The sequence below is a fragment of the Chiloscyllium plagiosum genome, chromosome 4, assembly GCF_004010195.1.
Source record: "Chiloscyllium plagiosum isolate BGI_BamShark_2017 chromosome 4, ASM401019v2, whole genome shotgun sequence".
Classification (NCBI taxonomy): Eukaryota; Metazoa; Chordata; class Chondrichthyes; order Orectolobiformes; family Hemiscylliidae; genus Chiloscyllium; species Chiloscyllium plagiosum.
The window spans coordinates 54,591,142-54,618,616 of NC_057713.1; the positions used below are offsets into that span (position 1 = coordinate 54,591,142).

Below are 27,475 nucleotides of genomic sequence, written 5' to 3' on the forward strand. Positions count from 1 at the left end.
TCTGAGTATTGTTTTTTAAAAAAAAATTCAGAGTGCTTACAAAAGCCCAATGGCAGGTCGCTTGGAAATTAGGAAAACAGAAGCTAAAATATTAAAATGTTTCTTTTGGCCAAGATTATATTAATGTGTGGCGAAATGTTTCCAGACTGGCCATACATTAGATTAGATTCCCTACAGTGTGGAAACAGGCCCTTCAGCCCAACAAGTCCACACTGACCTTCCGAAGAGTAACCCACCCAGACCATTTCCCTCTGGCTAATGCACTTAACACTATTGGCAATTTAGCATGGCCCATCTACCTAACCTGCACATCTTTGAACTGTGGGAGGAAACCGGAGCACCCGGGGGAAACCCAGAGAGGCACTGGGAGAATGTGCAAACTCTGCACAGACAGTTGCCCGAGGCTGGAATCGAATTCTGTGCTGTACATAGAGATGTACAGCACAGAAACAGATCCTTTGGTCCAACTTGTCCATGCTAACAGATATCCCAACCCAATCTAGTCCCATTTGGCAGCACTTGCCCCATATCCCTCTAAACCCTTCCTATTTGTATACCCATCCAGATGCCTTTTAAATGTTGTAATTGTACCAGCTTCCACCACTTCCCCTGGCAGCTCATTCCATACGTGCGCCACCCTCTATGTAAATGTGTTGCCCATTAGGTCCCTTTTACATCTTTCCCCTTTCACCCTAAACCTATACCCTCTAGTTCTGGACTCACCCACCCCAGGGAAAAGACTGTCTATTTATCCTATCCATGTCCCTCCTGATTTTATAAGCCTCTATGAGGTCACGGGCATAAGCCCTTCTTCAGGAAAACGTCGATTCTCCTGTTCCCTGGATGCTGTCTGACCTGCTGCGCTTTTCCAGCAACACATTTTCAGCTCTGATCTCCAGCATCTGCAGACCTCACTTTCTCCTCAATGAGGTCACCCCAGGGAAAACAGGGAAAATGCTCAAGGGAAAACAGCCCCAGCCTGTTCAGCCTCTCCCTATAGCTCAAATCCTCCTGGCAACATCCTTGTAAATCTTTTCTGAACCCTTTCAAGTTTCACAACATTCTTCCGATAGGAAGGAGATCAGAGTTGCATGCAATATTCCAAAAGTGGCCTAACCAATATCCCGTACAGCCGCAACATGACCTCCCAACTCCTATACTCAATACTCTGACTGACAAAGGAAAGCAAACCAAATGCCTTCTTGACTATCCTATCTACCTGCGACTCTACTTTCAAGGAGCTATGAACCTGCACTCCAAGGTCTCTTTATTCAACAACATTCCCTAGGACCTTACCATTAAGTGTATAAGTCATGCTCTGATTTGCTTCTCCAAAATGCAGCACCTCACATTTATTGAAATTAAACTCCATCTGCCACTCTCAGTCCATTCGCCCATCTGATCCAAGATCTCGTTGTAATCTGAGATAACCTTTTTGCTGTCCACTACACCTCCAATTTTGATGTCATCTGCAAACTTAGGAACCATACCTTCTCTGTTCATATCCAAATCATTTATATAAATGACGAAAAATAGTGGACCCAGCACCGATCCTTGTAGCACTCCACTAGTCACAGGCCTCCAGTCTGAAAAACAACCCTCCACCACCATCCCCTGTCTTATAACTTTGAGCCAGTTCTGTATCCAAATGGCTAGTTCTCCCTGTATTCCATGAGGTCTAACCTTGCTAATCAGTCTCCCATGGAGAACCTTGTCAAACGCTTTACTGAAGTCCATATAGATCATGTCCGTTGTTGTGCCCTCATCAATCCTCTTATTAATTCTTCAAAAAGCTCAATCAAGTTCGTGAGACATATATTTCCTATACGCAAAGCCATGTTGACTATCCCTAATCAGTCCTTGCCTTTCCAAATACGTATAAATCCTGTCCCTCAGGATTCCCTCCAACAACTTGCCCACCACCGATGTCAGGCACACTGGTCTCTAGTTCCCTGGCTTGTCCTTACAACTTTTCTTAAATAATGGTACCACCAGTCTTCTGGCACCTCACCTGTGACTATTGATGAGACACTTCGTTGTTGGCTATGAGGTGTTATTATTGTTATCAGTTTCGGGAGAACCATTAAAAGCTAGGCTCACTGGACCATATCAAATCAAAGAAATTCTGAGCTGACAGAAAGGAAAAAAATACATATGTACAGCATATTTAAAGTGGTGAATGAAATAGGGAATTAAATATTTTTAAAGATCAGAATGATTTGAGAATGAATCAGAAATTGAAAATTTACAAGTTGACCTCCGAGTAATCAGATTGGATAATATAGAGATGCTTAAAGATTTTCTGGAGGATAAGTCATTCTGATAGCATAATAATCAATGAAAAGTGTATTACAGGCTCATTAGTTGATTTGTGTGAATAGGCTGGGACAAAATGTCTTTACCAAAGATGATCCTAAAGGAGGTGATGCATTATTCATAAATCAATAGCTTTACTGATTCAACCTAGAGATATTAGCTCAAGTGAGGAAAAAGATCAAATTTATAAGAGACAATCATTGATTATTGAATGAGTCATAGTTGTTGGAGCTCACCTTTTGTGATGGTGCTGAAACCAGATGGGTTACAAAGACTAAGCATAAATTCAATGCAGTAGTAAAGGTGGATTTGAATCCAATTCCCTTATTGGAAATTTGCATTGAGGATTAGATTGCATGTTATTTTTAGGAAAAATTATCTTCTTTTTAAAAGGGATATTGACAAGCTCAATTGTCTAATAGAGCTGAAGAAATATCAGATTTTGTAATGTTAGGAAGGATTTTATTAATGTAATGATATGCATTGGAATGAAAAATGCATAAGTAACTTTTCACAGGTTAACCAGGAAGTAATTGAAAGTTACGCAAGTAGTTGTGTTGTTTGCGTCCATTTGGTTCTGTTCAGCCAAACCTGTGAAGAACACTTAGACCACTTGAAAGAACGGTTAGATTGATTGCAAGCAGTTGTTTTGGTCATAAATTTGGCTAAAAGTGCATCTGCCAAATTTGGATCAGGCTGTGAGACAAGGTCACGTTGTAGCCAGAGAAGCAATTTTCACTTTTTCTGAGACAAAATGTGAAATACATTTAGTTCAAAAAGAATTGGGTTTCAGTTTAATTCTAGCAGAAGAATGTTTTAAGTTCAGAGAATAGTTTCATCCTAGCAGAAGGGCAAATTTATTTGAGGTTTCCAAGCTGTGTTAATTTGCACAAAAATGTTCAAATTGTCATTAACTGAAATGAGACTTAGGCCATCAGATATTAAAGATCAGGTTATGGGAACTGGACATAAGTCTTAAAACTGTTTTATTAGTCCAAGAAGAAAACTGAAAGCAGTTAAAAAAGAAATGCGAGTTAAGATATGTGAGATGTTTTTCTGGGATTGAATGTTTGCGAAGGATATTGCTGGAAAAAAGGTTGAATCTATGTTTTTGTTGTTTGTGTGTTAACACCTTACTTGTATACATATAACTTTTTTTTTGTTTGGGAATAAACATGTTCTGTGTTAAAAGAATATTGGCAACCTCGTGAAAATATTCGATGACTAACTACCATGGTAACCAAGTGCAAAAATAAAACTTGTCATCTATCACAAAAACAGGAAATGCTGGAGAATTGTAGCAGGTTTGTCAGCACCTGTTGAAAGAGAAAAATGTTAATGTTTCAAGTTTGATATGATTCCTCTTCAGAACTGACTTCTGAGCTGACATTTTCCAGCATACAGTATTTTGCTTTTATGATGACCGGTTTATCAAGACCGGTTTCATTTTGGGATCTGACTTGTTTCATATTATCGTCACCTTGGCTTAACACCTATGTCATGGTTCAGTTATGTTTTTCATCAAGATTTACAAAAAGAGCTGTGTCTGTCTGTAAACATAATGGCTGTTAACTTTAAGTACAGTGTTGAACTGTAAATTATTGGCTGTCCGTCCCATCACAAAACTGTTTCAACCCTTCTGGGTATTGCTTAGCATTATTGCATCTACCTGGTTATCTTATTTCAGCTGATAAGATTTCTTTCCCTTTAATTTAAGGTTGCTTTTAAACTGGACCTGTTCCCCACCACTCTGATTTTAAAACTATTTAGCAATTGCAATTTACATTTTCTTATTTTTGGAAGTACAATACAACTTTGTACTGCCATTTAAGAATTCTCAGCTTTACCACACTGAAGGGTAATCTTGATTATGTCCCAGCTTTGTTGTTGCAAAGAATCGGCTTCACCAGCATCAACTTTAACACCTGTTGTTTAAAATCTCCCAATTCTTGTTTCCTACTCAATTCTAATTTTCAAAACAGCTCCTCGCCTGAAAGTCCCTATCCTTGTTCAGAATCAATCCCTTCTTTCATTTTCCCAACAAAGTTTTATTTCATTGAACTGATCCAGGTGCATTCCTTAAATATTTTTCAGCACATAACCCTTGGTTATGTTGTTTTTACATTTTATTCGCATCTGTTTCTAAACTCCAGTCTTACATACCTTTTCCCTTTTGCTTCAACCATATCCTTCAATTTATCAAGGACAATATGATGGGAGATCCATAATGGTAATAAAAAGAATAAGTTGTATTATTTGTGCATTTATTGCAGCTTTTCGAGACTTGTTTGATTCAATGGATAAAACATCCTCTAGCATTCCACCTATAATTCTCCTTCAGTTTCTTCACATGGCTTTCCCACAATTTGCAGAAAAGGGGGATCAAGGACAATATCTTCAACAGGTTAGTTACTTAAAAGCATTTCTAGATGTTTTCCTTAATAAAAGTAGGATATAATTTTGACAAAACCTTGACAAAATAACTAAATTCTGATGGGATGTTTTTTTTTATTATTCACCTGGTTTGGAATGATAGCTGCCTTTGTTTCTCCCCCCTAATTGAGATGTATCATGATCCCTCTGGTCAATGCTATTTAAAAATAGCATGGCAATCTAAATAAGTAGATCTTTACTCAGTTATCATGTTTTGTGGTGGAAGTAAGGGTCAAAAAGGCAGCACCCAAGGGGCAGGAGAGTCCCAGGAATGTGGAGGAGGAAGGAGACTGAGAGATAAATGTTGGGGGGGTGAGGGCTGGGTTGAAGATAGGTGGGACAGTAAGAAGTACATGCAGGTAAGAAGTAATTGTGATAGGTCGGTGGGGAGGGTGGAGTTGATAGGTGGGAAGGAAGATGGGGAGGTCAAGGGGGTGGTGCGAATTGGAGAGTTGGATCTAGGGTGAGGTGCGAGGAGGGGAGAATTGGAAAATGGTGAAGTCATTGTTGCTGCTGTGCAGTTATAGGGTCCTGAGGCGGAATTGAGGCATTTTTCCTCCACTTGATTTGGCAGTGGAAGAAGCCCAGGATTTGCATGACTTTGGGGGAGTTGAAGTGGCTGGCTACAGGGACCTAGCAACAATGATAGGTCATTTATTTTCTTGACCAGGTTTCATCGTTCAGATGTAAGTTTGCTCGCTGAGCTGGAAGGTTTGTTTTCAGATGTTTTGTTACTACACTAGGTAACATCATCAGTGAGCCTCTGGATGAAGCACTGGTGGCAAGGCCCACTTTCTATTTGTATTTTGGTTTCCTTGTGTGGGTGACATCATTTCCTGTTGTTTTTCTCAGGGGTGATAAATGGGATCCAAGTCAATGTGTTTGTTGATAGAGTTCTGGTTGGAATGTCGTGTTTCTAGGAATTCTCGTGCATGTCTCTGTTTGGCTTCTCCTAGGATTAGGAATTATCATGGCTAGTCTATACATTAATGTCTTGTTTCTGTATTCCTTAATATCTCTACATAACAATCTATCAATTTCAGGCTTCAAATTTATAATTGATCCAGGCTCACCAAGTATTTGGGGATAAATCCATATTTACACTACATTGCGTATATTAAAAAAGATTGCTTTCTGACATTACTTTTAAATTCCTGAGCTTCAATTTTATCATCATGCCATCTCCTTAATAGTGGAAATAGTTTCTGCCTGCCTATCCTATTGATTCCTTTTAATTATGCAACAAACTTCAGTTGCATTGCCCCTTAATCATCTATCTTCAAATGAATGCAAGGCCAGTCTTTGCAATATGTACTCTCAATTTAACCTTTTTAGCTCCAGCATCATTCTAATGAATGCACTTCGCTCCCTCAAGGCCAGAACTTAACAGAGTAATCTAAATGGGGTTTAACCAGGCTTTGATCAGAGGTCAACATTTCATTACCCTTTAAATTATTATTTTGAATCCAACTTCTAGTGATTTCTGCATTTTTATCTGTAATTTTCTTTGCTTGTTCAGAGCTACTAGTTAACACTCCATTTTAGCAAATAACTACTTAATCTTTCTCAGGCCTATAGTGCTTGACCTCATATTGCCCTGCAAAGAGCACCATTTGTCACAATTTTGCTCACACATTTCATGCTTCACTATGCCTTTTAAACTTTCTGCTCCCATTTACACTATTAATTGTGCCAATTAACTTGATGCCAGCAACAATGTTGGATAAACGACTGTCTGCTGCTTTTTCCAAGTCACTTATGGATGTAGTGAAATTAAATTAGAACCCTGTAGCCACCACTAATCACATCCTGCCAATTTGAACATGGCCATTGTTATTACTGTCTGTTCCCTAATCCAACTTCAATCCCAACCACGTCAATAAGATGCCTTCAGTTTCACACTTTGTGATTTTTGTCAATCTTATGTGCAACTTTATTGAATGCCTTCTGGAAGTCCATACAAATAGAAATGCCCTTATCTGCAATATTTGTTACCACCTCAAGCATTTCAGCTAGGTTTGTTTGACATGATTGTTCCTTTGCACACCCGAATTGGATTTCTGTGATTAATTCATACTTGTTCCAGTGCTGAGTCACCTTATACTTCACAAATTCTAGTAACATCCCTACAATTGATGCTCAATTAGCAGGCCAATAATTTCCTTTTTTATACATGCTAGCCATCTTGAATAGTAGCAAAGCACAGAGTTATTAACAGAATCTGCGTGCCAACTGACAGAAGCAGCATACAATAGATGAGCTTAGTGATCGTACAACCAACAGATCAGATCTGAGTGCTACAGTCCTATCAAATTCAATCGTGACTAGTTGTGGACAATTAAAACTGTAATGGAAGGTGGAGGCTCCACAAATATGGGTGGAGTGGTTGATCCATCCTGGTCTCTTCAGGTCAGTATCATAACAGATGCCAATATTCAACCAATTTGATTCAATCCACATGATATCCAGAAGCACTTACAGACACTGGATATTGCAAAGTCTGAGCCCTGACAACATTCCAGAAATAACACTAAAGACTTGTACTCTAGAACTAGCTATGCCACTGTCTATTCAGTGCAGCTACAACATTGGCATTTATCTGACAATGTGGAAGATTGTCCAAGTCTGTCCTATACACAGAAAACAGGACAGATTAAATGGGTTATTTACTGTCCTATCAGCCTGTTCTCAATCATCAGAAAAATAATGGAAAGGATTATCACAGTGCTATTCAAGTGGTATTTGCAATAGATTAGTCTGATCTCTGCTCAGCTTGAGTTTTGTCTAGGTTTCTGGTTCCTGACCTCATTATAGCCTTGGTCCAAACATGTATAAAAATGCTGAACTCCGCAGATGAGGAGAAAGTGACTGTTCTTGATGTCATCGCAGCATTTGACTGAGTATTGCAACATTTTTTTCATGGAAATTTGCGGAAGCTCTTTGCTGATAAGCATCTGACAGACAAAAAAAATGTTTGTGGTTAATGCTAAGTGTCATCACTGGTACAGTCCTTCAAGATAATGTCCTCAATCCATCTTTAGCTGCTTCATCAGTGCACTTCCCTCCATTTATACGGTCAAATGTTTGCTGATTGCATATTGTTCAGCACAATTTCCAATTCCTCAGCTGCTGACGCAGTTTGAGTTCATATTAAGCAAGATCTGGGCAATGTCTGGGCTTGGACTGGTAAATAGTGAGTAAACTTTGTGCCACACAAGTGCCAGGTAATGACCATCTCCAACAAGAGAGAATCTTAACCAGACCCCCATGGTATTACCATTGCTGAATCCCCCACAATCAATACCTTGGGGTTACCATAGACCAGAAACTGAACTGGACCATCAGTATAACTGCTGTAACTGCAAATGCAGTTCAGAAGCTAGAAATTCAGTGGTGAGAGCTTTTCACTGGTCCACCATCTGAAGCACAAGTGAGGAGTGTGATGGAATTCTGTCCACTTGCCAGGATGTATGCAGCTCCACTGTTGTTTAAGCTTGACAAGTGGTCTGTTTTATTGGTACCCCATCCACCACTGATTTTTTTTTCATTTACAAGATACACTATAGTGATGCACACAGCTCCTGTCACAGTACCTTGAAACCCGTGACCTCTGGAAGGACCTACGCCCAAGGACTGCAGTGGTTAAAAAAGGCAATTTCTCACCACCAATTAGATGGGCAATACCTGCTGAACTCTGCCTGTATCCCATGAACAAATAAAGACACTCCATGCATTTAGTAACAGCAATGATGATACTCTAGTTTTCAATACTGCAAATTATGAATCCTTTAGTTTCATACAACTTTCTGGTTCTTGGGGCTCAAAGGATCAAAGGGAATGCAGAGGAAGTGGGAATAGGGGAATGAGATGGATGGTTAGCCATGACCATACTAAGTGGTGAGCACCCATGAAGGATTGAATGGCCAACTCCTGGTTCTATTTTCTATGTTTCAATAAGATTCTATAGTTCTACAAAAAAATGAATTTTTTTTTTTTCTTTAATAACATTAGTCTGGTTGATCTATCAGTTTTTTTTTCCCAGAGGAATTAAAGGGACAAAATAAATTAAATTGGTAAAAATGCAATCTAAAGTTTAAGTGTCTGTCAGAAGTTTGTGATGACTTTGAAATATGTAATAGTCTATTTGTTCCCCCTTTTCAGGATGCTAATGAGTGTTGGATACAGATAATGAGAGTGCTACAGCAGAAACTTGACCCTATAGAATCATCAATGGAGGTAAAGATGCAGCTAACGTAAATGCTTTTATTCTGTTTGGATAATTTTTCTCTTGTCTGTGCATGGTGGCTAACAAAGTTAACTTGTTTCATAACTAGTTCCTAAGAAGTTTGCATTAAACATAAGTACAATTTTATTTCATTAATGCACTTCTAGTTTTTTTTGTCCCATCTTTTCTTAAGCCATTGGGACTCCTCCTGAGGGATTGTTTCAATAGATGCACTCTGAATCTTCACATTAGTGACCATAAACAGTGCAGTGAATTTGATTCTAAGTGACTAAGTGATCATGAAGAATATCACAGAGAATGCAATCTTTTAGCTTATGTTAACTCCTATTTCCAAACATAGATAATGTTCAGAAGTAACGAGTCCAGTTTATTTCTACACGTTCCCCTTTAATATAGGTGCAGTGGGCCAATTGTAGTTTCATTATCACCATAAATAACATTGTACCAGCTACTTGCTGTTTAAACACCCTGTGCCATTCACAGTCTGTGACAGTTATACTTGATTGCTCAATTTTAATTGGAACTTGAATTCTTTCAACTGATTTGGCATTGTTCATAGAATTTAATTTTATGTATAAATAAATAGGAAGAGTAAAGACACAACATATTCCTTAGAAAATAAGAATCTAAATTGGATGGCTTTCTATTCTCCATACAGTAAAAGAGGTTATGCTATACATTCTGTGTAATGCTTTGTGTAAAATAATTTCCAATTGCTGTAGTGGATTTTTGGAAGTAGCAAACTGTGTGATATCCTTTCCTGCCAGCAAAATGTAGAACCTTTCAAATGATTTGACAGTATTTATATAAAGGAACACAGGAATTAGGAGCAGAACTATGCCATTGACCTCTTTGAGCCTGTTTTGCCATTTGATAGGATGTGTTTATGGACACGTTTCCACTTTCATGTCTGCTCCCTTTTCAATCAAAAATCAACCTAACTCCGTCTTGAATAAATTCAATGACCCAAATTCCATTGCTTTCTGCAAAAGTGAATTTCACATATTGATGACAGCTTGAGTGAGAGCTCTTCTTTTCACTCATCCTCCCCTTAGTTTATTTCTCCCCCAGTCTGTTTGTAGTTTTGTTAGTTAAGCTATGTTTGATTTTTCTCTCTCCTAGAGTAATTCGGAGGGTGCAACAGCTTCAACAACCAAGAAAAATTTCATTGATCAATTCTTTGGCGTAGAATATGAAACATCGTATCCTTTACTTTGCAAATACAAAAGCAAATGGAAAGCTTTGTTTGTTGCAATTCATTCGAGGAATCAAGCAGTTAATGTTTAAGTGTGATATTGCATTGTACTAAATTTTCTGTCTGTTAATTTCCACCATCACCTCAACACAATATTCCCTTTAGTTTCCTTTCAATTTGAGCATAGATTGTTCAAAGCAACATATGAAAACTGTCAATATTTGGTTTCCACATCTGACTTCTCTTCCAATCTATGAAGTGATTGATCTCATGTTAAAATGTGTAAAGATTAATTTACTTTGTACCCAGCATTCCACTACATCCCACCTGCTACAGGCAATATCTGCTTTATTGAATCCAGTGATCACAGATGTCTGAATGAATTTTGATATGCAATCATTTACCTTCAGATCCAGCTGGATAACATCACATGCTATGGATCCTGCTCTCCTCTGAAAGCCGCACACTACTCAAGATATCATCCTTGAAACCAATGATTATGTTCATTTCTAGTTTTCTTCACTATTGATGATTTCATCCTCATCTCTAACATATGGAAGTAGTTCATGGGCTATTTTCTTATCGATAAGGATTAAACAATCCATTCAGTTGCCCTTGCTGCTTCCTTTCTCTAACCTTCATCTTTATCCATCAACTAAACCTTCCCCATAATGACTCTTCTTTCATGCTGTTCAGTGTTTATCTTGTCCATGAGGCTCACCTCTTGTTGCAATATTAGCGAGCATTGATGACTACTTACTTAGATTTAATATCTGCCTCAAACTGCAAATAATATTGAGATTTGAGAATCACTTGCAGACCGGAAGAAACTGAAGCACTATTCTTCTAGGGGTCCCATAATAACTGACATTGTATATGATTCAGGAGAAAAATTGAGCATGCTGGAGATCTAAAATGTTTAATGGTATCACTTCTGAAACAATTACTCTGTTTCACTTGCTGCAAAGTTCTGCTGAGTATTTGCAATATTTTCTGTTTTTATTTGTTGATTCCTATCCTCCAGTATTGCTTGTCTCATTTTCAAAACTATAATCTCATCCAGAAAAATCCTCAAACTGAATTCTCAACCTTTTATTCTCATTAAAAATGATTGCCCCCATCTCCAACCTCCATTTTCTGCCAACTCCACGTCTGGATTTTCTAATCAGTTCTGTAATCATGGCATGACTATTTGAAGTGGTTCAAACTGAAGTCACCAATTGAAACTTCTGTATCTGTGAACTTTATATTTTTATCCTATGTATTTCTGTGGAATTTGACATGGTTGGCAAACTATCTGGAGTTATTGAAATAACTGACAATGCTGCTCTCAATCATTTTAGGTTTTTTTTGCTTTACCTATATCCCTTAGCAATATCATGTGACATCAGATTCCACTTGCACAATGAGAAAGGCCCAGCCTTCTCACTCCTCCACCTGTCCAGGCCCCTCCACTGACCTGTTACAGCTCTAATGTGGAATCTTAAATAAGCTGCATATTCCTCTGGGGTGTGAGCTTAAATCTGAAATCTACTTGGGTACAAAGCATGTTTTAAATATGTCAGTGGCCATCAACACGTGCTAATATTGACATTAAAATTAATAGAACATTAAATAGCAAAATACTAATGCTGTAAATCTGTGAATTTCTCTTTAATCAGTGGCTTACATACTTCTGATAACTTCATGACATTGAATTAAGAGAGAGTAAGCGAATGTAGTCACAGTAGTCACAGTTCAGTGTGATTAATCAACCTGTTGTGGGGCAGGTGGAAATTGAACCTGAGCCTTCCAGTTCTGAGATAGGGACACTACCACTGTGCTACAAGACCCCTCATGATTTGTCACAGATTGGGTGACCAATTTTTGGAGCACTTGCATTCAGTCTGCAAATGTGACTGAATTTCCAGTTGGTTGTCATTGTAATTTTCTACCTTTCTACCATTCTGACTTTTATCCTCCACTTCTTTCAGTGTTCCAACTTTTGACTGGACGTTTTTGAAGACTTCTGGACTTTCAACATTTATTTGGCATTCTTGGGATGTGGATGTCACTGGTTAGACTAGCATCTATTGTCCATTCCAAATTTCTGTGGCGAAGGTGGATGAGAGCTGCAGTCCTTTGGGTGTAGGGAGAGTGTAGGAAGAGTGTTCCAGGATTTTGAACCCGCGATAAGAACTACAATATAGTTCCAAATCAGAATGGTGTTTGACTTGAGGGGAAATTTGTTCACAAATATCTGCTGTCTTTGTCCTCCTTAGTGATAAATTTGTAGGTTTGGATTGTGCTGTCAGAGGAACCTTGAGTTACTGCAGTATGTCTTGTAGATGGTATTGGTCCCACTATGAGCTGGTGGTGAAGGGAACAATGTTTAAATTTGTGGATGTGATGCCAACCAGGTGGGCTGCTTTGTCCTGGATGCTGATTTGTGTTGAGTTGCATTCTATTTGCTTGAATGTATATTCCAATACTTCCCTGACTTTGTGCCTTGTAGTTGACAGACAGGCACTGGGGAGACAGGACACTTTTTTTTTGCAACATTATTTTTAGCCTTGGACCTGCGTTTCTAGTCACTGGTAACTACCAGGATGTTGATAGTGAGGGATTAAGTGGTAGTAACATCCAGTCTCATTTTGTTTTGTTTTTCTTTGGAAGAAGTTTTAGTTTCTACTGACTTGGCTTTTCTCTCTCCTTTTTGCTGTTGGATGGTTGTTGTTCATCATTTTGCTATTCACATTTCCTGTAGACATTTCTGACGTTTTATCACTCCCATTAGCGTTCCACCACCAACCCTTTTGTAATTTTAATTGCTCCTGTATTGCACCCTATTACATACCATTTTTTGTTCTCTTACACACACAAGTCTTTGTACTTGCTTAACAACAATTACACCTCTTCTCTTCTCCCCCCCCCCCCCCACCGCCACCCACTCCAGTTTTGATAGTCATCATCTGAACTGCTAATTCTGTTTCTGTCTCCATAAATGCTACTTGACTTGTTTCTGCCATTTTCAGATTTTGTGTGATCCAAATTTTAATCTTGTTTAATTATGGTATTGGAGAAATCCATTTATTACTTTCAGTTCTGGCTTCATATGAATTCATCCTTAATAATTTCCTTAAAGCATGAAGTGCACTGAAACAGATGATGAGGAAGTAACAAAGGGCAAGGAAACACAGCTTCAACTTAGTTGTTTTATTAATCAGGAAGTTAAATATCTTTTTACAGGCCTGAAATTGGTGAGTACCCAAATTTGTCAAGTGAATTGATATTTAAGGGCTATAAAAGAAGGTTTGTGAAGGTGAAGATTTATGTATGAAATTACAATATTTCTTTGGTTTGAAAGTTGCCTGATAATCAGATTTACTGTTACCTTAAATGAGAGTGTATTTCATTTTATTATGTTCAACATTGTTGACATAATGGAGAAAATTGAAAGCTAAAAGCTTGCTCAAAATTAACAGAAACTGCATTCACTGTTTGAGGTCAGCTATGTAACTTTAATTTTTTAAATTTCTTAGCGTCTTCATGAAGAGATTACTAAACATTCTCCTACGTTGCAAAGAAATGCTTTGTACATAAAATCTGTAAGTACCGTTCGAGTATTAATGACTGCATTTTGGGAATATAGTTAAAGTGCATTTGTAAGTTGCTAGTAATTTAAGGTTTGAAGAAAAAATGGATTGATAGTTTAAAAACTCTAGGGGGGGATGACAGGAAAATGCAAACCTGTTAGCCTTGCAGCGGTAGTTATCTATTGTAAAGGATGGGTTAACAGATAAGCTAGTTAATAATGATTTGATTCGGTATTGTCAGCATGGATTCACAAATGAGAAATTTGATAAGCTTGTTTCGAAGATGTTCCAAACAAAATTAAGACCCGCAGGAAGTAGTATACTTTAGATTTTCGGAAAGCTTTTGATAAATGCCCTCACAGGAGACGTGGGTTAGGAGGTATTGTACTGGCATTGGTTAATGATTGGCTAACAGACAAGAAGCCTAGAGTGAAGTAAATAGGTTATTCTCACATTGGCAGACTGTGCCTAGTAGGATACTGCAAGGATCATACTTGAGGCTCAGCTGTTTATGTTACTTATTGATGAGTCGGAGGTGGAGATCCAATATAATGTTTCTAAATTTGTGGATGATATAAAGCTAAATGGGAATGTATGTTGTGAGAAAGTTGTAAAGTGGCTTCAGGAAAGTTTGGAGAGACTGTGAATGAACAAGAACTTGCCAGATGAAGGAAAATGTGGATTTATCCATTTGGTAGGTGAAATAGATTTGTAGAGTACTTCTTAAATGGTAAGATGTTGGATATATGAAATAGGAAGGCTAATGGCATGTTGGCCTTTAAGTTTGCAGATGATAGATGGAGGAACAGGTAGTGTTGAGGTGAGGGAGGCTGCAGAAGGACTTGGGACAAGCTAGAAGAATAGATGAAGAGCTGCACTGCTGAGGGTGCATAAGGCTCAGGTCAGACTGCATTTTGAATATTGTAAGCTGTTTAAGGAATGATGTGCTGGTCTTGGAGAGGGTCCAGAAGAGGTTCACAGAATGATCCTAGGAGTGAAGGGCTTGTGATATGAGGAGCAGTTGAGGAAGCTGGGTCTGTGGTCAATGAAGTTTAGAAGGATGTGGCAGGAGGAATCTCATTTAAACTTAGAGTACAGATATAGTCGACCTGGAGATGATGCTTCCACTAGTAGGAGAGACTGGGATGCGAGGGTACAGCCTCAGAGTGAAAAAACAAACCTTTAGAACTGAGATGAAGAGAAATTTCTTTAGACAGAGGGAGGTGAATCTGTGGAACTCATTGCTGCAGAATACTGTGAAAGCCAAGACATGGAGTTTATTTAAGATAGAGATAGACATGTTCTTGATTAGAAAGGAAATCAAATGTTACGGGGAGAAGGCAGGAGAATGGGGTTGAGAAACCTATCACCCACAATCAAAATAGCAGAACAGACTTACTGGGCTAAATGGTCTGATTCTGCTCCTGTAAATTATTGTCCTTATTGCAAGAAGATAAGAGTAAAGGAGTAGTGAAGTCTTGCTTTTGTATACGAGCTTGATTAGATCACATCTGGGCGTGTTGGTATCCATATCTTGGGAAAGATGCTGTTGTTGTAGAGGGAAAGCAATGAAGATTCAACAGACTTGTGCCTGGGCTAGAAGAAAGTTTGGGCGAATAGGCTAGTATTCTCTAGAATTTCAAAGAAAGAGAGGTGACCTCATTCAAAGATATGAAATACTTAAAGGGGTAGATGTGGTAAATGGAGGTAAGATGTTTCCTGTGGCTGGGGAGTTTAGAAAATAAGTGGGGGGGTGCCACCTCGGTCTGGGATGTAAAGAAATTATTTTAATCTTATGAATGTTTGGAATTCCAATCACAGAAGGCTGTAGAGTTTGTCTTCTAGTATGTAGAGTTGGAAATTGGTACAGGGTTATGGAGATGTGGTGATGGCATTGTAATGTTTGATCAGCCATGACCTTGAAAAAGTGGAGATGTGAAGGTGTCGGTGTTAGACTGGGGTGGACAAGGTTAGAAATCGCATGACCACAGCTTATAGTCCCTAACAGGTTTATTTGAAATCACAAGCTTTTGGAGCACTGCTTCTTTGTCAGGTGAAGTTCAAATAAACCTGTTGGACTATGACCTGATGTTGTGTGACTTCTGACTTTGAGAAAGTTACAGGATCATACAGTCACTGTGGGTTTGCAAAAGGGAAATTGTGCTTGAAAAATTACTGAAAATTTTTGAGAATGTTACGAGTAGAGTAGATAAAAGGGGAGCCAGTGGCTGTTGCATCTTTGGGCTTTCAGAAGACTTGCGATAATGTCCCATGTAAGAGGTTAGCATTTAAAATCAAAATACGTCGGATTGCGATTAGTGTGCTGACATGCATACAGGACTGGCTGGCAGGCAGGAAACCAAGTGTAACAAAGGAAATAAACGGATCATTTTCTGACTGCCAGTGGCGAGCAGGAATCAGTTCTTGGACCCCAGCTATAAACAATATATATTCATGGTTTAGATGATTGAATAAATGTAATGTTTTCAAGTTTGCACCCTCCCATTTAGCTTTGTGTCATCTGCAGAAATGTTTCACTGAATAGGACATATTGTGAGTTGATACATGCATGGCAGATGAAGTATAATTTAGATAAATGTGATGTTGCCACAGGTCGGCTTTGTACATTATATTTTTAATATGATAGATTTTTGTGAAAATACACTTGTACATGCATGTATATTGGAGATCATTATGCAGCTGTAATGAATAGAATAGTTCTGGGATGAATTTTAATACAAAATTGATGACCCTTCATGCACTCTAATTGACATTTAATTTTGTTTCATTTAGTCTAAAATTCAGCGTTTACCTGCATACCTTACGGTTCAGATGGTGAGGTTTTTCTACAAGGAAAAAGAGTCTGTAAATGCCAAAGTTCTCAAGGTTTGTAAATGTGTTACATAGAAGTGTTAGCCTGTCCATAAATTGTTTGAAAAAATGTGTCCATTTGATTTCTTGGTGCCCATTTCGCAGAATACATGTCCTAAATGTTCCTGTTTTTTTTTGTTGCATACCAGGCAGCAAGGTTAGGTGATCTACCAAATTTGAAATCTTCCAAAAGGGACCTCTTCTGAAATAAATCAAATATCTAGTAAAATAATAATGAATATTATTCATATAGCTGTCATTCAGTAGTACAGATCTTGATTGTTCATGAAAAAATATTTTTTTATCACAGGAACAGGCATAAAAGTACCAAATTTCAAACTTTATGCAGTGAGATTCTGAGTTGATTGCTGAACAATCCTGTGTTTGCTAATAGAGCTCTAACAACAGTTTTTAAGATAATCAGTTGAATTCATTGTGTGGGTAATTTATGCTCATTTTGAAGGAAAATATATACATATATAAGATCAAGTTTTTTTTCTGAAAATAAAAGGGCCTCTTAGCTTTTGTGAATTATCCAGGACCTTTGGAAAATTCTTGGTATCCAATGGCCATGGCACTGTAATGAAGAAAGCAATCTTGCAGAGTACTTTGGTACTGTGGTATAAATTGTGACGAATGAAAATTATCCTGATAAGTGCACAATTAAAAGCTTCGACAACATAGAGTCATAGAGATGTACAGCATGGAAACAGACCCTTCGGTCCAATCCGTCCATGCTGACCAGATATCCCAACCCAATCTAGTCCCACCTGCCAGCACCTGGCCCATATCCATCCAAACTCTTCCTATTCATATACCCATCCAAATGCCTCTTAAATGTTGCAATTGTACCAGCCTCCATCACTTCCTCTGGCAGCTCATTCCATACACTTACTACCCTCTGTGTGAAAAAATTGACCCTTCGATCGCTTTTAAATCTTTCCCTTCTCACCTTAAACCTATGCCCTCTAGTTCTGGACTCCTCGACCACAGGGAAAAGACTTAGCCTATTTACCCTCTCCATGCCCCTCATAATTTTGTAAACCTCTAGAAGGTCACCCCTCAGCCTCTGACACTCCAGGAAAAACAGCACCAGCCTGTTCAGCCTCTCCCTGTGGCTCAAACTCTCCAACCCTGGCAACATCCTTGTAAATCTTTTCTGAACCCTTTCAAATTTCACAACATCTTTCCGATAGGAAGGAGACCAGAATTGCATGCAATATTCCAACAGTGGCCTAACCAATGACCTGTACAGCCGCAACATGACCTCCCAACTATCCTATCTAACTGCGACTCTACTTTCAAGGAGCTATGAACCTGCACTCCAAGGTCTCTTTGTTCAGCAACACTTCCTAGGACCTTACCATTAAGTGTGTAAGTCCTGCTAAGATTTGCTTTCCCAAAATACAGAAGCTCGCATTATCTGAATTAAACTCTATCTGCCACTTCTCAGCCCATTCACCCATCTGGTCAAGATCCTGTTGTCAAATGGCTAGTTCTCCCTGTATTCCATGAGATCTAACCTTGCTAATCAGTCTCCTATGGGGAACCTTGTCAAATGCATTACTGAAGTTCAAAAAACTCTGGAAAAGGATAGACCAGATCTAAAAGTTAAAGTTCTATATTGGAGAAAGGCCAATCTTAACGGTATTTGGCAAGAACTTTCGAAAGCTGACTGGGGGCAGATGCTTGCAGGTAAAGGGACGGCTGGAAAATGGGAAGCCTTCAGAAATGAGATAACAAGAATCCAGAGAAAGTTATATTCCTGTTAGGGTGAAAGGAAAGGCTGGTAGGTTTAGGGAATGCTGGATGACTAAAGACATTGAGGGTTTGGTTAAGAAAAAGAAGGAAGCATATGTAAGGTATAGACAGGATAGATCAAGTGAATCCTGAGAAGAGTATAAAGGAAATAGGAGTATACACTTAAGAGGGAAATCAGGAGGGCAAAAAGGGGACATGAGATAGCTTTGGCAAATAGAATTAAGGCAAATCCGAAGAGTTTTTACAAAAACATTAAGGACAAAAGGGTAACTAGGGAGAGAATAGGGCCCCTCCAAGATCAGCATGGCGGCCTTTGTGTGGAGCTGCAGAAAATGGGGGAGATATTTAATGAGTATTTTGCATCAGTATTTATTGTGGAAAAGGATATGGAAGATATAGAATGTAGGGAAATAAATGGTGATATCTTGCAAAATGTCCATATTACGGAGGAGGAAGTGCTGGATGTCTTGAAACAGGTAAAGGTGGATAAATCCCCACGACCTGATCTAGATGTACCCTAGAACTCTGTGGGAAGCTGGAGAAGTGATTGCTGGGCCTCTTGCGGAGATATTTGTATCATCGATAGTCACAGGTGAGGTGCCGGAAGACTGTAGGTTGGCTAACGTGGTGCCACTGTTTAAGAAGGGTGGTAGGGGCAAGCCAGGGAACTATAGACCAGTGAGCCTGACGTCGGTGGTGGGCAAGCTGTTGGAGGGAATCCTGAGGGACAGGGTGTACATGTATTTGGAAAGGCAAGAACTGATTAGGGAAAATCAACATGGCTTTGTGCATGGGAAATCATGTCTCACAAACGATTGAGTTTTTTGAGGAAGTAACAGAGGATTGATGAGGGCAGAGCAGTAGATGTGATCGAAATGGACTTCAGTAAGGAGTTCAAGAAGGTTCCCCATGGGAGACTGATTAGCAAGGTTAAATCTCATGGAATGCAGGAAGAACTAGCCATTTGGATACAGAACTGGCTCAAAGGTAGAAGACAGAGGGTGGTGGTGGAGGGTTGTTTTTCAGACTGGAGGCTTGTGACCAGTGGAGTGCCACAAGGATCAGTGCTGGGCCCTCTACTTTTTTTCATTTACCTAAATAATTTGGATGCGAGCATAAGAGATACAGTTAATAAGTGTGCAGATGACACCAAAATTGGAGATGTAGTGGACAGCGAAGAGGGTTACCTCAAATCACAACGGGATCTTGACAAGATGGGCCAATGGACCGAGAAGTGGCAGATGGAGTTTAATTCAGATAAATGCAAGGTGCTGCATTTTGGGAAAGCAAATCTTAGGACTTATACACTTAATGGTAAGGTCCGAGGGGGTGTTGCTAGACACGGAGACCTTGGAGTGCAGGTTCATAGCTCCTTGAAATTGGAGTCTCAGGTAGACAGGATAGTGAAGAAGGCGTTTGGTATGCTTTCCTTTATTGGTCAGAGTATTGAGTACAGGAGTTGGAAGATCATGTTGCGGCTGTACAGGACATTGGTTAGGCCACTGTTGGAATATTGTGTGCAATTCTGGTCTTATTTTCTTATCTCAGTCGTTAACGGTGAACTCTTGATCCTGACACTCTGCCACTCCGATCCTGGCATCTATCCTGTTGAACCCTCCCAGAATTTAGGTCACCATTCAATTATGTGAATTCTAGATCGTATAGGCACATTCTGATTAATCTCTCTTCTTTGGTTAATCATCTCATTCCTGGAATCAATCTAGTGAACCTACATTAAGGCAATTATATCCTTCCCTAGGTGGAAGCAATCCTTCTTTAGAAGTAAGCCCAAATATTCATAGTGTCCCAAGTGTGGTTTCACTAACGCCCTACACTACTATAACAAGATTTTTTTAGCCTTTATTGCAAGGGGTTTGGAGCACAACTTTTTGTTTTTAAGCAGTGTCTACATGCTAACTTTGTGGTTCTTGTATAGTGATGCCCAAATCCCTTTGTAGCCCAGTGTTTAATAGTTATCCATCATTTGAGAAGCACACTTCTTTTGTTTCTGTTCTTTCTACTAAAGTGCATAACTTCATTTTCCCATATTTATGCTCTGTCGTTTTCTTGTCATCTCACAATCATACTATATTCTTAACAGTTTACTTTCCAACCAAGCTGTCTTATTCATAAACTTGGATAAATTAAACTGGTTCCCTCATGTAATTGTTTGCAAATTACTGGGCTCCAGTATTGTTCCTTTCAGCATTTGTATAGAAACAGTCTGTCAATCTGGAGATGATTCATTTATTTCCATTCTCTATTTAATGTATTTTAACTGAACTCTGTCCATGCTAACTTGTTATCTTCTACTCCAGGAGTTCTTGAACTATGTGACAGCCTCTATGGCATATTATAAATGCCTTTTGAAAATGTAAATATACTGCAACTGTGGATTTCTCTTTACCATGTTAGTTACATTCTCTAAAAATGCTGTAGCACTATTTGTCTTCCACAAACCATACTAACTCTCCTTAATCATATTACGTACCCTTTTACTAGCAATATAATACTTGATAACCAATTCTTGCATTTTCCCATTAACTAATGACAGGGAACTGTCAGTTAGTTAGTCTATTTTCTCTCACCTTTTCTTTAATAGTAGTTTTCCATTTCGTATTTTCCAAATCACCGGGGTTGTTCCAGAGTCTGTCAGTTTAAGGTCAGAATGAATCCATATCTCTGCAGTCATTTCATTTGAAACCCTAGATTTTAGCCTATGGTTTTGGTCACATTGTTTTTCCAAGACCTTCTCTTGTTAACATTAATTATTTTCAGTTCCTCACTGCAGTTGCACCATGGTTCCCCCACTATTTCTGGTATGATTATTCTGAAGTAATTGTGAGAGGGTTGTAGTACAAAAATAACTAAGTCTTATTACAAATATACAGGGCTTTGAATGTGTAATTTTAGTTTCCTTGGGAAAAGTGATCCAGTTGTGGTTGTGCATTGTATAAAAACATGAGCACTTGTAAAAGCATAATCCAAATTCTTTCAACCTCTGCCTCAGTGAAAATAAATGTAGTGTCTTGAGCATCTTCTGATAACTATAGTTTCTTATCCAGGGTAACACCTTAGTGAATCTAAATGTACGCTTCCAGTGCATGCCATCGCTTCAACTTAAAATTCAGTATTGTTTCTTGTTCCTATGCATACTGCACTGTATTATTTGGTCCTGGACTAGTCCAGGCACATGTACGATAATCTAGAGATTTCAAATTTAAATTTTACTGTGGTTTTAATTTAGTTTTCTTTCTTTAAAAATAGAAATTAAAAAGTTAGCTCAAACAACTTATTATGTTGTTCGAATATTATTAAAGAGTATGGTACTGGAAAAGCACAGCCCATGGGCCAGTATCCGTAGAGCAGGAGAATCGACATTTTAGCCTAAGCCATTCTTAAGGAATGCATCAACTTATGCTCAATATTGATTCTCCTTCTCGATGCTGCCTGACCTGCTGTGCTTTTCCAGCACCATACTATTCGACTCTGATTTCGAACATCTGCAGTCCTCATTTTCTCCTAGAATATTATTAAAGCCTAACCAATGTGCTTCAGGTAAGAAATCCTGCTGTCCTGACCTGGAGTGGTCTGTGTGTCTCTAAATAAACTCCAGCAATTCAAAAGGCTCACCAGAAATCATAGCCCTAACTCTATCCTTGTGTTTTTGCTAATCATCCATGAGATGTGTGTGTTACTGGCTTGCCTAGCATTTATACCTGATCCCTGATTTGATGGTGGTGAGATGTCACCTTGAACTGCACAGTCCTTGTGGCAGAGGGATATCCACAATGCTGTGAGAAAGTGGGTTCCAGGATTTTGATCCACTGGCCATGAAGGGATGGCGATATATTGTTCCAAATCAGGATGATCTGTGACTTGGAGGAGAACCTGCAAGTCTTGAGAGGTGTTTTCACCTCTCAAGACTTAAAAATAACTGTTTTGTTACTATTGAATTGCTATTTCAATTAAACTTGCTTATTTTAAGGTGAGGTGATGGCCTAGTAATGTTATCACCGAACTGTTAAGCCAGAGACCCACTTAATGTTGGGGACCCGGGTTTATATCTTGCCTTGGCCATTGGTGGAATGTAAATTCAATAAAAGTCTAGAATTAAAGGGTCTACTGATGACCATGAATCCATTGTTGATTTGTCAAAAAATCACATCTGGTTCACTAATGTCCTTTAGGGAAGGAAACTGCCATCCTTGCCTGTTCTGGCCTATATATGACTCCAGAGCCACAGCAATGTGTTTGACTCTAAGTACTGTTGGGGCAGTTAGGGATGGGTATTAAATGCTGGCCGAGCCAGCGATACCCTAATTTCATGAATGAATTTTTTAAAAATTTCAGCAGCCATACTGCCAGTGCTGGATTTGCCTAATACTCCTCTCTCTTTACAGTGCTTATGTGCCAAGAAAAGCTATCTGCTTGTAACAATTTTTATTTGCAAATGTCTCTTAAAACACCACCAGCCATTTGGGTGCCAGTTGTTAAGAGGAATTACAGTCTTAGTGTGTGTGTGTGTGTGTGTGTGTGTGTGTGCGCGCTCTAATCTTTGACAAGTTGTCACTATCTTTGTAATTTGCTGTTTACTAAAGTAGCTTGGGACCTCCACCGTTACAGATCATATTGTGATTTTTCTAGCAGAAGGCCTTTAAAAGAAACAACTTCATCATATAGTTTTTGCAACAGCCCTTGAACAAGTTGATTTTATTTTTTTCTCTTCAGGATGTCAAGTTTCCTCTAATGCTGGATGTGTATGAACTATGTGTACCAGAGCTACAAGAAAAAATGATTCCACACAGATCAAAATTCAAGGAGCAAGAAGACCGGAAAGTCAATATGCAGACAATGAAGGTAATTTTGAAGGGACCTCTCCTGTGATTGGCCAATAGCTTTTGTTGCTACTACTTGATTGAGAAAATAAGTGACTTAAAATTCATCTGTCAAAATATTTTGCAGTGCACTAAATATTCAGTGTGTTGAAGGAGATTATTTAGTGCAAAATATTATATGGCTTTGATGAATATCTGTTATAAAAGTAAAGCATTTCTGTACTATAATGTGGGATGCCACCATAAATATTCATGACGAGAATAAATTTTTAACATTTTCCAGATTGTTGAGTGCTGTTCAGTTGTAGAATTGATTTACTCCTTCAAAGATTTGCACTGAGTATCTGAAGTTATACTCAAGATATTATTTCAATTAACCTTCACTAATTCTCATCTATATATATTTCATTGCCTTTATTTGCATTCAAGTCTTGTTTTGGGCTTTCAGAATTAATGTAAGTTTCAAACTTGATGTGAAACTATCATTTTGATCACTCTGCTCCATAGGATCCTTAACTCTAAGATTTTCCCTTTCTCATTAAACAATACTATCCAATAAAATAACCTTTGTGTGGTGATAGACCTGAAACATGATCTGTTTCAATCCCTAAATAGACTGTTAAGGCTGCTGAACTTTTTCAGCCTTTTATGTTTTTTTCAGTGCCTAATAGTCAGAGGGAAATTGAGAAACAAACTTGTCAGGAGATCTCAGCTATCTGTAAGAATAATAGGGTGGTTATGGTAGGGGATTTTAAATTTCCAAACATAGACTGGGACTGTCATAGTGTTAAGGGTTTAGATTGAGAGGAATTTGCTAAGTGTGTACAGGACAATTTTCCAATTCAGTATGTGGATGTATCTACCAGAGTGCAAAACCTGACCTACTCTTGGGAAATAAGGTAGGGCAGGTGACTGAGGTGTCAGTGGGGGAACACTTTGGGCCCAGTGACCATAATTCTATTAGATTTAAAATAGTGATGGAAAAGGATAGACCAGATCAAAAAGTTGAAGTTCCAAATTGGAGAAAGGACATTTTTGACGGTATTTGGCAAGAACTTTTGAAAGCTGATTGGAGACAGATGTTCGCAGGTAAAGGGACGGCTAGAAAATGAGAAGCCTTCAGAAATGAGATAACGAGACTCCAGGAAAAGTATATTCCTGTCAGGGTGAAAGGAAAGGCTGGTAGGTGTAGGGAATGCTGGATGACTAAAGAAATTGAGGGTTTGGTTAAGAAAAAGAAGGAAGCATATGTAAGGGTATAGACAGGATAGATCGAGTGAATCCTTAGAGTATAAAGGAAGTAGGAGTATACTTAAGAGGGAAATCAGGAGAGCGAAAAGGGGACATGAGATAACTTTGGCAAATAGAATTAAGGAGAATCCGAAGAGTTTTTACAAATACATTAAGGACAAAAGGGTAACGGGAGAGAATAGGGCCCCTCCAAGATCAGCAAGGCGGCCTTTGTGTGGAGCCGCAGAAAATGGGGGAGATGTTAAATGAGTAGTTTGCATCAGTATTTATTGTGGAAAAGGATAAGGTAGATATAGAATGTAGGGAAATAGATGGTGACATCTTGCAAAATGTCCAGATTACAGAGGAGGAAGTGCTGGATGTCTTGAAACGGTTAAAGGTGCATAAATCCCCAGGACCTGATCTAGGTGTACCCTAGAACTCTGTGGGAAGCTAGAGAAGTGATTGCTGGGCCTCTTGCTGAGTTATTTGTATCATTGATGGTCACAGGTGAGGTGCCGGAAGACTGGAGGTTGGCTAACGTGGTGTCACTGTTTAAGAAGGGTGGTAAGGACAAGCCCGGGAACTATAGACCAGTGAGCCTGATGTCGATGATGGGCAAGTTGTTGGGAGAGAATCCTGAGGGACAAGATGTACATGTATTTGGAAAGGCAAGGACTGATTAGGGATAGTCAACATGGCTTTGTGCGTGGGAAATCATGTCTCACAAACTTGATTAAGTTTTTTGAAGAAGTAACAAAGACGATTGACTAGGGCAGAGGAGTAGATGTGATCTTCAGTAACGCGTTCAACAAGGTTCACCATGGGAGACTGATTAGCAAGGTTAGATCTCATGGAATGCAGAGAGAACTAGCCATTTGGATACAGAACTGGCTCAAAGGTAGAAGACAGAGGGTGGTGGAGGATGTTCAGACTGGAGGCCTGTGACCAGTGGAGTGTCACAAGGATCGGTGCTGGGTCTTCTACTTTTTGTCATTTACATAAATGATTTGGATATGAGCATAAGAGGTAAGGTTAGCAAGTTTGCAGATGACACCAAAATTGGAGGTGTAGTGGACAGCAAAGAGGGTTACCTCAGATTACAACAGGATCTTGACCAGATGGGCCAGTGGATTGAGAAGTGGCAGATGGAATTTAATTCAGATAACTGCGAGGTGCTGCGTTTTGGGAAAGCAAATCTTAGCTGGACTTATACGCTTAATGGTAAGGTCCGAGAGAGTGTTGCTGAACAAAGAGACCTTGGAGTGCAGGTTCATAGCTCCTTGAAAGTGGAGACGCAGGTAGATCGGATAGTGAAGAAGGCGTTTGGTATGCTTTCTTTTATTGGTCAGAGTATTGAGCCCAGGAGTTGGGAGGTCATGTTGCGGCTGTACTGGACATTAGTTAGGCCACTGTTGAAATATTGCGTGCAATTGTGGTCCCCTTCCTATCAGAAAGATGTTGTGAAACTTGAAAGGGTTCAGAAAAGATTTACAAGGATGTTCCCAGGGTTGGAGGGTTTGAGCTACAGGGAGAAGCTGAACATGCTGGGGCTGTTTTCCCTGGACCGTCGGAAGCTGAGGGGTGACTTTCTAGAGGTTTACAAAATTGTGAGAGGCATGGATAGGGTAAATAAGCATATGGAGTCCGGGCGTCCAGAACTAGAGGGCATAGGTTTAGGGTGAGAGGGGAAATATATAAAAGAGACCTAAGGGGCAACCTTTTCACACAGGGGGTGGTACTTGTATGGAATGAGCTGCCAGAGGAAGTGTTGGAGGCTGGTACAATTGGGAAAATTTTAAGAGGCATTTGGATGGGTATATGAATAGAAAGGGTTTGGAGGGATATGGCCCAGGTGCTGGCAAGTCGGACTAGATTGGGTTGGGATATCTGGTTGGCATGGACAGGATGGACCGAAGGGTCTGTTTCCATGCTGTACATTTCTATGACTCTATGTTCTTACTTTTTATTAGCCTTCTCTCTGTTTGACTCAACAACACATTATTCTAGGAAATGTTCTGAAGTGCATTCTTTGAGCTGGTGCCACAGACTCCATTTGCCAGTTTGATACGTTCAGTCTATGTGAACGTTAAAATTATTGTTGGAAAATATTTGTTATTCTTTTCTTTAAAATTAATATCTGAATAGAACAAGTAATATCCACGGAGAGAAACTAAGTTAACGTTTCTGGTTGATGACCATTTCCCTGAATTATATGACCTGTTGCTTTCTGTTTCCCCACTTTGGACCTTGGTCACTTTAATCACGAAGGTTGACTTAATTTTTTTTGTATAACATCACATTCGTTTTTGTTGTTAGGCTGACAATAAGAATGGAAGTGGAGAACCTAAAGAGGTCAAATACGCGCCATTTTATTTCCCTGATGGTGAGTAGATAATCGGTAGTTGGTTTGCAATATGCAACAGGTTCATATATCGTGTAGAATGAATGAAACAATCATTACTGAAGTTAAATAAGTTTTTGTTAGGGTATATTTTAGTAACTTATGTTTCGAAAAGCTACATGAAAGGGCTACTGACGAGGTGTCTGCTAATTAAATGTCTTAACTATCAGCATTGTCTCTTACTGGTGCTTTTTTTCCATGTTTTAAAGTATACTTTTTAAAAAGGAAGAATCTTAATTATGTAATAGTTTGAGAAAGAAAATGGTATGTATGTTTCACCTTTATATCATATATTATTCAGTCGTCTTATTTTCTTCAAAAAAAAATTGTTTCAGGAATTGAGGCTGGGTAGACTGGGTACCATTATTCAAGAGGGGAGTAAAGGATAAACCAGGAAGCTATAGGCAGTCAGTCTTCACATCCGTAGTGGAGAAACTACTGAAGTAGATCTGAGAGTCACAATTAATCTGCATTTGGAGAAGCAGGGATTAATCAAGAACAATCAGCATGGTTTTTATTTAAGGGAAGGCCACGTCTTGCCAAATTGTGACTTTTTTTTATAAACAGTGCTTTTGATGTAGTCTACATGGCCTTCAGCATGGCTTT

General features: G+C 38.9%; 1 protein-coding gene across 2 annotated transcripts in view; it reads left to right on the forward strand.

Annotated features, from left to right (window-relative positions):
• The window catches only part of usp14 (ubiquitin specific peptidase 14 (tRNA-guanine transglycosylase)), a 56,815-nt gene that overhangs the window by 23,404 nt on the left and 5,936 nt on the right, over positions 1 to 27,475 (forward strand). For both annotated transcript variants that reach the window (XM_043688245.1, XM_043688242.1), the window contains exons 7-14: positions 4,590 to 4,720; positions 8,911 to 8,985; positions 10,118 to 10,197; positions 13,315 to 13,429; positions 13,712 to 13,777; positions 16,559 to 16,651; positions 23,129 to 23,257; positions 26,785 to 26,851. In XM_043688245.1, coding sequence (XP_043544180.1) covers positions 4,590 to 4,720; positions 8,911 to 8,985; positions 10,118 to 10,197; positions 13,315 to 13,429; positions 13,712 to 13,777; positions 16,559 to 16,651; positions 23,129 to 23,257; positions 26,785 to 26,851 — 756 coding nt within the window. The remainder of the gene's footprint in view (positions 1 to 4,589; positions 4,721 to 8,910; positions 8,986 to 10,117; positions 10,198 to 13,314; positions 13,430 to 13,711; positions 13,778 to 16,558; positions 16,652 to 23,128; positions 23,258 to 26,784; positions 26,852 to 27,475) is intronic.